This window comes from Antechinus flavipes, chromosome 3 (genome assembly GCF_016432865.1).
Source record: "Antechinus flavipes isolate AdamAnt ecotype Samford, QLD, Australia chromosome 3, AdamAnt_v2, whole genome shotgun sequence".
Taxonomy (NCBI): domain Eukaryota; kingdom Metazoa; phylum Chordata; class Mammalia; order Dasyuromorphia; family Dasyuridae; genus Antechinus; species Antechinus flavipes.
Window position 1 is genome coordinate 635,507,750 of NC_067400.1, and position 9,795 is coordinate 635,517,544.

Here is a 9,795-nt window from a genome sequence, read left to right on the forward strand (position 1 = left end):
CCTATCACCCTGCCCAATTGAAACAGACCTTTTTCTGAAGTTCTTTCACAGTATGTTCATCTAGAAATTTGTTATACTCCAAATATTTGTGGGTTCTATCACTCCAAAACCAGTTTAGAGGCTTAATAAGCTGTTAATTTGAGGGAAGGTCAGAGGACATTCATACTCTTGTCTGTTCTCTGCCATCATGGCTCCATCCCCAGTTTCCCCAGCACTTAAATGGGGAGAATAATATTACCTAACTTGGAAAGTTATTGTGAAGATAAGGCGACATAATGTTTTACAAGGGTATGGGATTCTGCTAAGAGGGAGTACCAAGGCCACCTCGACCTTTGATGCACAATAAGTTTTCTGCCATGTTGCCTCTGTTGAGCAAGGAGCATTGATTTGTGATCATGGGAACAAGTGTAAGCCAAGGGTTACAGCCAGTGGCTACGTGAACAGGGATGCCTGAACAGGGCCTCTCGCCTGTGAGTGAGCTGCTGAATTTCTGGGTTGGCTGTCCTCTCATTGGTAGATACTATGCATATGTAATGCCCATGAGCTGCATGGTGATTGGGGATTGCCTACTGTTCACATGCTGATCATGCTTACAAAAATGTATATAAACAAGGTTGTGTGGCATAATAAATTGGAGCGCTTATCACACTCTATGAGTCTCCTGCCTCATTCATCTCACCTCTGAGATCAAAGGGCTCATATGCCCCATGAGCTCTTAAAAAAAAGGCTGCAACAACTGGCTCCTGGGGAACAGGGATAGAAATCTAGAAGGGTGCCAGAGTGATCACTTCATGGCCAAGCATTGCTATGTGGTCAAGACAATCTCTATGAGGACTCCAGAGGGAGAGCCCACCAAACTGTACTGTTTCTAGACCAGGCAGAGTACTGTGGAGAGTGGTTATGCAACCTAATGGGGCAGAAAATAGGCACCCTACTCCCTTCAGATAGGGAAATGTATGTCAGGGCTATATATAAAGATATAAAAGAGCAGGGGTGCACAATTCAATTAGGAGACATTAGGAAATTCCTGGACATTGCTTACAAAGTTTCTCCAAGGTTACCTGAGGAGAGCTGTTATAATTGTAAGAGATGGATCATTTTTGGTGAACAACTCATTGCTTATGATAAGCAATGCCCAGGTGAAATACAAAAAAGTCATTTTTCTATATATAATTTCATTAAACAAAGTCTGAAATCAGAACCAGAAAAGGAAGTTAGGAAATTTACTGTTGGAGCACAGATAGGCCCATCTCCTAGTAGTGGATGTCCCTCTCTCCTGAGCCTGAAAAGGATGATAATGAATGGCTTCTCCCCACCCCCACCATCTTCAGCCCCACCTTATGTTTGTGACTATCCAGACCTACAGCTTTTCAAAGGCTCTCCTAATGTAAAAATGAAATAAGAATTGAGGAAAAACAGAATCAGAAATATAAAATAAAGACTGTAGCAACACTCAGTGGACAAAAAGCAAAAGATAATCAGTTGCATTCTTTATCTTCTTTTCAAAAAATTTTGCAACTGGCTAGAGATCAAGAAAAAGACATAGAAGGATGGGAAGTATTATATTCTGTTATAGAGGAGGATGACCCTTTTAACCCAGGGTAAAGAAGATGCAGACATGAATCTCTTCCCTTTAAAGTTATAACCCAACTTAAGGATTCGATTCATATGTTACAACTTGAAACAATGTCATGGGCAATTTTGTACCCCAATGATTGGAAAGCACTTACAAGGGCAGTGTTCTGGTCAGGCAGTGTTCTGGATGACAGAATTATTAGAACAGACTCAGTTGACTGCCACTCAGGTTGCTCCAGGAGCAAACATGAAGTTATGCTTTGAGCAACTTAGTGGCACTGGGACCCCTAAACCAACCTGGGGAATGACAGTTCAAGTAGGGACAGATGTAAATTAGGAATGGAGCCTTAGACATCAAGGGTTACTCACAGTAATAAAACTCAGGAACAAAGATTTTTACTGCCTACCCCCTCATGCTGTTTGTGAAGTGCCCATTCAACAGTAGCAAAGAGGAAAACAATTAAAAATCCTTGGTATAAATCCTCCACTACCCTGGTATTCATTAGCTATCCCAGTCATACAAATATATGAAGAAGTGCCTGTATCTGTAACTATGATTAACACTGACAATACTGAAACATATTTTAACAAGAGACAATGTATAGCTCAAGGAATAGACATTCTATCTGAACTTATAGTTAAAACAAAACATTAGCCTCACAGATGGATCCAAATTCAGAGGCTGTTGTACAAACATATTTTACAAAGGCTATTACACTCATTCGACTGATACTGACCCTTACTTTGAATAACCAACAGTTTGAAGGATTAATAGACATTGGAGCTAACTGGAGCTGTGGCGGCTGCTTCTCAATGCCCCCTTTGGTAGAGGTAAGAGTAAATTGGCAAAAAGATGGAAAAATAGCAACCATTTTTCCTTTAATGGCTTACATATTGACTTATAGGGTAGGGATATATTCCATCAATTAGGGATGAAAATTACCACAGAATTTTAGAAGTGCTCATTGCTGCTATGGTTTCCAGCTGCTTTATATCAATTAGTACAAGAACGATTAGAATTAGGACATATTGAGGAAGCATAGCCCATGAAAGAAGTCCCCTGTATGTGTTATAAAGAAAAAAATCTGTCAAATGGAGAATGTTAACAGATTTGAGATGAATAAATTCAATCTTGAAAGACATGGGTTTGCCATACCCAAACAGCATCCCCAGGGAATGGCCCTTAAGGATTAAGGATTGTTTTTACTTTATCCCTCTTCACCCTGAGGACAGGGATAAATTTGCTTTCTCACTGCCAACATATAATTCTCAAAGATCTGTAGGGCTGGGGACTAGCCCCAGAGGTGATAGGCCAAATGATATATAGTAAATGGATATTACACATATGGGAAAAACACGAATTTGTGTTACACTGGACACTTATTAAGGCTTTGTATCTGTATCCTCTCAATGAGAGCAAGCTGATTCACATATAATAAATCACCCATTTCATTGTTTTGTCTCTATAAGACGTGCCCCCAAGACCACTAGGAAGATGTTTTCTGTATATATGGGTTTGTGTTATATACAATCAGGACTGGCAAGAGAGGCCAAAAGGTGGGCAATGGATCCACCATGGCCTAGGATTGTCTCATAGGAGTAGGGTATCATGTGACACATGCTGGGCATGGAGGGGATGCCCTGTCACAGTGATACCTTCATCCTTGGGAGGGTTGAAGCGGTGTGTCTACATAATGGATCATCAGGTTGGCCCCTTAGAAAGCACAAACCTCCACGGGACACATTCTTGTCACTCAAGAATTGGGCCGGTAGTTTGGCACATGGAAAACCATTTTGAGCCCTGGTTCTTTGACAAATGGCATGAGAATTGGATACCAGTTATGCACTAAAGCCTGTCTGGGAGGGAAATATGCATTTATGTGGGGAGATTCTGTAACTGTTCCCAAAGAAAACATTAGATTTTTACAATGTTTCTTGTTGGAATTGTATACTGAAATTGAAAATGAGACTGTATTTGTGATCACTAGAACTCATGTATCAATGCTTTCTGTCAAGTGAGAAACAGACCTTAATCCCATTAGAAAAAAAGAGAAGTATCATTGGAAATAGGAGCAGAAGTAGAGTTAATGGAACTCTAAGCTCATTTACAATGTGAATCCAGATAGAACTGCGGAAAGAAAAAAATCAAACATTGGTTTAAAAATACCTCTTTCATGATGGTTTAAATTAGAATCATGGATTGCCCTGTGTGTTATGTTGTTACTACTTTGCAGTTGCCCTATAATATTAGGATGCTTTTATAGAGCTTTTCCACCATCTGTTCAAAGATTGCAGCTCAAGAAAGGAGTTTTTAATCTAAAAGATTAAAAGAGGGAATTGCAAGGCTATGGGATTCTGCCTAGAGGGAGTACTGAGGCCACCTCAATCTTTGATGCTCAATAAATTTTCTGCTACATTGAAGAAACATCCATGTTGAGCAAGGAGTATTGATTTAAGGTCATGGGAATGGGTATAAGCTGAGGATTACAGCCAGTGGCTGCGTGAACAAGGATTCCTGAACAGGGCCTCTTGCCTGTGAGTGAGCCGCTGAATTGCTGGACTGGCTCTCCTCCCATTGGCAGATACTATGCATACACAATACCCATGAGCCCCTTCAGTGAATGGTGATTGGATATTGCCTACTGTCCACACGCTGATCACACTTGCAAAAATGTCTATCAACAAGGCTGTATGGCATAATAAACTTGAGCTCTTTTTACATCTCATGAGTTTCCCTCTGAAATTAAAAGGCTCGTATGCCATGAGCTCTTAAAAAGATGGGCACAACAATATTTAGTTTTCTTTTTAACTTATGGAACAAAACAAGTATTGCTATAACATAGTATAATTAAAAAAAAAAAAAGATGATTGCACATGAAACTGTAAATCTATAATCTCCTCTGGCTCTCCCTCTGTGTCACTACTAATCACTCTCTTTCAATCTCTCTGTATTTTATTTCTCTTAATTACTGTTTCTCACATTCTGTCTTTCATTCTCTCCTTCAGGCAATTTTTCTTCCCATCTTCTTTAGCTTATTCTGCTTCCTCTATATGGCTCTTTCTCATTGTCTCTGCCTATTTGTCTTTCTCCCTTTTTTACTCTTTCACTCTATTTTTTTCCCCTCTATCTGGCTCTTTCTTAATCTCTCTTTCATGTTCAGGCTACATCTTGGTTGCTTTTTCTTTCTGGCTATCTCCCTTTTTATCACTCTGGAAATACCAGTCTGTTTTTCAGTCTCTCTCTCTCTCTTCCCATCTGTCTGTCTGTTTATGTCTGTTAGAGATACCTGTGCAGATGAGTTTGGACTACAGGGCCTGTAAAGCCACTTCCAATAGCTAAGAAATAAGAGGTTGGCTCTGGTCTTCATTAGCATTCAAATGAATTTGATTATCACCTTTTCTTCCTATTAGTGTTGCTATTTCTGGCAAAGCAAGGCTTTTTTTGACTTCCCTTGGAAAAGTATAGATTCCCATAATGCTTCTAAAATTTTTCTTTGATATCTAATAGATTGCTATCTGAATGGGAACCATTCCTCTGTTGAGAAGGCTGTCATCAATATCTAAGCCATTCATGGATTTGTGGAAGGCATGTGATAAGCACCACAGATGCTCCTTATATGGAATTTAGTTCTTTTAGATTTCCCTCCCAAGTAGAACAGGATCAACCATAGCAAGTTTTTTTCGACAGAAAGTGCACATTTCTAGCCTACTTTTCTTTATTTTTTTCTTAAAGTTTTTAAATTTCAAAACATATGCATGGATCATTTTCAGCATTCACCATTGCAACCATTTGTATTCCAAATTTATTCTCCCCTTTCCAAAAGCAAGTAATTCAATACATATTAACTTGTGCATTCTTCTATACATATTTCAACAATTATCATGATGCACAAGAAAAATCAAATCAAAAAGGAAAAAACCGAGAAAGAAAACAAAATGCAAGCAAACAACAAAAAGTGAAAATGCTATGTTGTGATCCACATTCAGTTCCCACAGTCCTCTTTTCAGGTATGGATGGCTCTCTTCATCACAAGATCACTAAAACTGGATTCAATCATCTCATTGTAGAAGAGAGCCAACTCCATCAGAATTGATCTTAGTATAAATCTTGTCATTGCCATGTACAATGATCTCCTGCTTCTGCTCATTGCACTTTGTATCAATTTCTTTAAGTCTCACCAGACCTCTCTAAAATCATCCTGCTGATTGTTTCTTACAGAACAAAACTATTCCGTAACATTCATATACTATAACTAATCCAGCCATTCCCCAGCTGATGGGCACTTCCAGTATCTTGCCACTACAATAAGGGCTGCCAGAAACCTTTTTGCACATTTGGATCCCTTTTTCTCATTTGAAATTACTTTGGAAATAAGTCCAATAGAAACTCTGCTGGATAAAAGGGATACACACATTTTGATAGCCCTTTAGGCATAATTCCAAATTGCTCTTCACAATGGTTGAATCAGTTTACAGCTACATCAACAATGTATTAGTGACCCTGTTTTCCTGCATTCCTTCCAACTTCTGTCATTATGATTTTCTGTCATCTTAGACACTCTGAGATTTATGTAGTGGTACTTCAGAGTTGTCCTAATTTACATCTCTTTGATCAATAGTGATTTAGAGCACTTTTGCATGTGAGTGAAAATGATTTTAATTTCTTCATTTGAAAATTGTTCATATCCTTTGGCCACTTATCAAATGGAGAATGGTCTCAATTCTTATAAATTTGAGTCAGTTCTCTATATATTTTAGAAATGAGGCCTTTATTAGAACCTTTATATGTAAAAATGTTTTCCCAGTTTATTGCTTCCCTTCTAATCTTGTCAGCCCTAGTTTTGTTTGTACAAAAATGTTTTAACTTAATTGTAATCAAAATTATCCAGTTCACAATTATTTAGTTCAATAATGAACTCCATTTCTTCTTTGGCCTAAAATTCTTTCCTTTTCCACAGAACTGAGAGGTAAACTATCCTTTGTTCTTCCAATTTGCCTATAATATCACTCTTTTTTTTTTTCTAAGTTGTGAACCCATTTTGACCATATCTTAATATACTTGTTAGGACTGGTCAATGCCTCATTTGTGTCTTATGAACGTCATCTATTCCACTGTGGAACTACTCTATTTCTTAACCAGTACCAAATGGTCTTGATGACCACTGCTTTGTAATATACTTTTAAGTCTGGCACAAGTAGGCCAACTTCATTTGCATTTTTTTTCATTAATTCCCTTGAAATTCTTGACTTTTTGTTCTTCCAGATGAACTTTGTTAGTATTTTTTATAGATCCGTAAAATAATTTCTTGGGAGTTTGGTTGGCATAGCACTGAATAAGTAGATTGATTTAGGTAGAATTATTATTTTTATTATATTCACTCTGCTTAACCAGGAGCACTTGATATTTTTCCCATTGGTTAGATCCGACTTTAATTTTGTGAAAAGTGTTTTGTACTTCTGTTCATATACTTTGCTTTGGCAATAACTCTCATGTTTAAAAGTTCTTTTATTCTGACTACTTTCATAAGATTTCTCCTCACTGTGGTTTCTCTGATTCCAGTGAGAAGTCTACTTTCTCTAAAATTCTTTTCACAATGGTTACATTTGTAAGACTTCTCTCCAGTGTAGATTTTCTGATGCAAACAAAAACTTCCCTTTTTTAAAAAACACTTCCCACATTCTTTACATTCATAAGGTTTCTCTGCAGGGTGGATTCTCTGGTGTACAGTTAAGACTTTGCTTATGTCTAAAAGCCTTTCTACAATGATTACCTTCACGTGGTTTCTCTGTAGTGTGGATTCTTTGATGTCCAAAAAGAGCCCTCTTTTCTCTAAAAGCCTTTCCACAGTGGTTACATTCATAAGGTTTCTCTCCAGTGTGGGTTCTCTGATGTGTAATAAGAGATCCTTTCTTTCTAAAAGCCTTTTCACACTGGTTACATTCATAAGGTTTCTCTTCAGTGTGGGTTCTCTGATGTTCAGTAAGAGCTCCCCTATGTCTAAATGCCTTTCCACACTGATTACATTCATAAGGTTTCTCTCCAGTGTGGGTTCTCTGATGAAGAGTAAGACTTTGTTTTTGTCTAAAAGACTTTCCACATTGTTTGCATTCATAAGGTTTCTCTCCACTGTGGATTGTCTGATGTTCCATAAGCGTTGCCTTTCTTCCAAAAGCCTTCCCACATTGGTTACATTCATAAGGTTTCTCTCCAGTGTGGGTTTTTTGATGTTCAATAAGAGCTCCCTTTTTTCTAAAAGCCTTTCCACATTGATTACATTCATAAGGTTTCTCTGCAGTGTGGATTTTCTGATGTTCAGTAAGACTTCTCTTTTCTATAAAACGTTTTCCACACTGTTTACATTCATAAGGTTTCTCTCCAGTGTGGGATCTCTGATGTCCAATAAGGCCTTCTTTTTTTATAAAACCTTTTCCACACTGGTTACATGCATAAGGTTTCTCTCCAGTGTGGGTTCTCTTATGTCCAATAAAAGCTTTTTTTTGTCTAAAAGCCTTTCCACAGTAGTTACATTCAAAAGGTTTCTCTCCAGTGTGGATTCTCTGATGTCCAGTAAAACCTTCCTTGCTTCTAAAAGTTTTTCCACACTGGTTACATTCATAAGGCTTATCACCAGTGTGGGTTCTCTGATGTCTAATAAAAGCTTTCCTTTCTCTAAAAGCCTTTCCACATTGGTTACATTCATAAGGTTTATCACCAGTGTGAGTTCTGTGATGTTCAATAAGAACTCCCTTGTCTCTAAAACTCTTTCCACATTGGTTACAATTATAAGGTTTCTCTCCAGTGTGAATTCTCTGGTGTATAGTAAGAGGTCTCCTGTGTCTAAAAGTCTTTCCACATTGCTTACATTCATAAGGTTTCTCTCCAGTGTGAATTCTCTGATGTCCAATAAGAGTTTTCTTTTCTCTAAAGGCCTTTCCACACTGGTTACAATCATAAGGTTTCTCTCCTGTGTGGATTCTCTGATGTCCAATAAGAGCTCCCTTTTGTCTAAACACCTTTCCACATTGATTACATTCATAAGGTTTCTCTCCAGTGTGAATTCGCTGATGAACACTAAGAACCCTCTTTTCTCTAAAACTCTTTCCACATTGGTTACATTCATAAGGTTTCTCTCCTGTGTGGGTCCTTTGATGTACAATAAGATTTTCCTTTTTTATAAAACCTTTTCTACATTGGTTAACTTCATAATGTCTCTCTCTAACCTGGATTCTCTCATGTGATGTGCAGTTATCTCTCCAAGTAAAATCACAAGATCTATCACCCATGAATCTTTGCTTGTGAGTTTTGACCACACAATGGTTTACCTCTGCAGTACTTTCTTTCATTCCAAGCCTGATTGCTCCTTTAAAAAAAATAAAACAAGAAAGAAAGAAAAGAAAACAATGAAATAAATATAGCCATGATACAGGCATGTGAGTGTGTGTGTATATCTCTGTCCATCCATAAGAAGAAAAACTCACATATTTTCTGTCTTCCTAGGCAGAACCAATCATTTTAAATCTTATTAGTTTACATCACAAATACAACTTAATATTTATGGAGCTTCATACACAGTTACTTGGAATCTCCCAATAAATCCAAGACATCACAGAAAGTGCCTTCATTCTCATGGGTGCACAATTCAGGTCATCAGTTCAGAATGGGTGAGTGACTGGACCAAAATCCCTGTAAATGGGTATGCACTGTGTACAATATGTGACAAACTATCTCCACTCTTAATTTTTCCCTTTCGCTATCATTATCTGCACATTCAGTCCTTTTTTTCATAAATATGCCATTTAATGCATATATATTAAATGCTCAAATGATTTCATGATCTATCCTGCCTGTAACCATAATAAATTTTCATGATGATCACTTTCAATTTTATTTTTTTTCTATTGCCTTATCTGAGGTCATGTTCAAAATGCTAACACGGTTGTGTTCTTATTTACCTGACATATAAGTTATTTTTTTCTGATCCATTACTTTTTTTGAGATAACTAAAACTTTTCTTTTTTTAAAAAAATATCATTATGTGCCCTCTGCATATCCTAAAAAGCACAATTAAAAAAAATGCATGAAAACATCCACATTTGAAAATGTGTCTCATATAGAAAATTAAGTTCATCATCCTGTGATATGGAAGGGAGTTCCACTATTGCAATCCTTTCCATTTTAGAAGCTCACAAATCCCTTGAAGGATTGAGAAAATGATTCAA

The 9,795-nt window shown here is 37.4% G+C and overlaps 1 protein-coding gene across 1 annotated transcript; it reads right to left on the reverse strand.

Annotated features, from left to right (window-relative positions):
* Positions 1–5,125: 5,125 nt before the first annotated feature.
* On the reverse strand, positions 5,126–9,562 carry LOC127558237 (zinc finger protein OZF-like). Its single transcript, XM_051991468.1, has 2 exons — positions 8,160–9,562; positions 5,126–7,907 (listed from the first exon to the last, which is right to left on the reverse strand). Exons 1-2 carry the CDS (start codon positions 9,004–9,006, stop codon positions 7,264–7,266), a joined length of 1,491 nt encoding a protein of 496 aa, XP_051847428.1. The 5' UTR covers positions 9,007–9,562; the 3' UTR covers positions 5,126–7,263.
* Between the last annotated feature and the right edge of the window lie 233 nt (positions 9,563–9,795).

Coding starts and splice junctions, on each gene's coding strand:
- LOC127558237 (XM_051991468.1), bottom strand. CDS start 9,006: ATGCCTGTATCATGGCTATATTTATTTCATTGTTTTCTTTTCTTTCTT. Junction 7,908..8,159: donor GTGTGGAAAAACTTTTAGAA/GCAAGGAAGGTT, acceptor AACGTTTTATAG/AAAAGAGAAGTCTTACTGAA.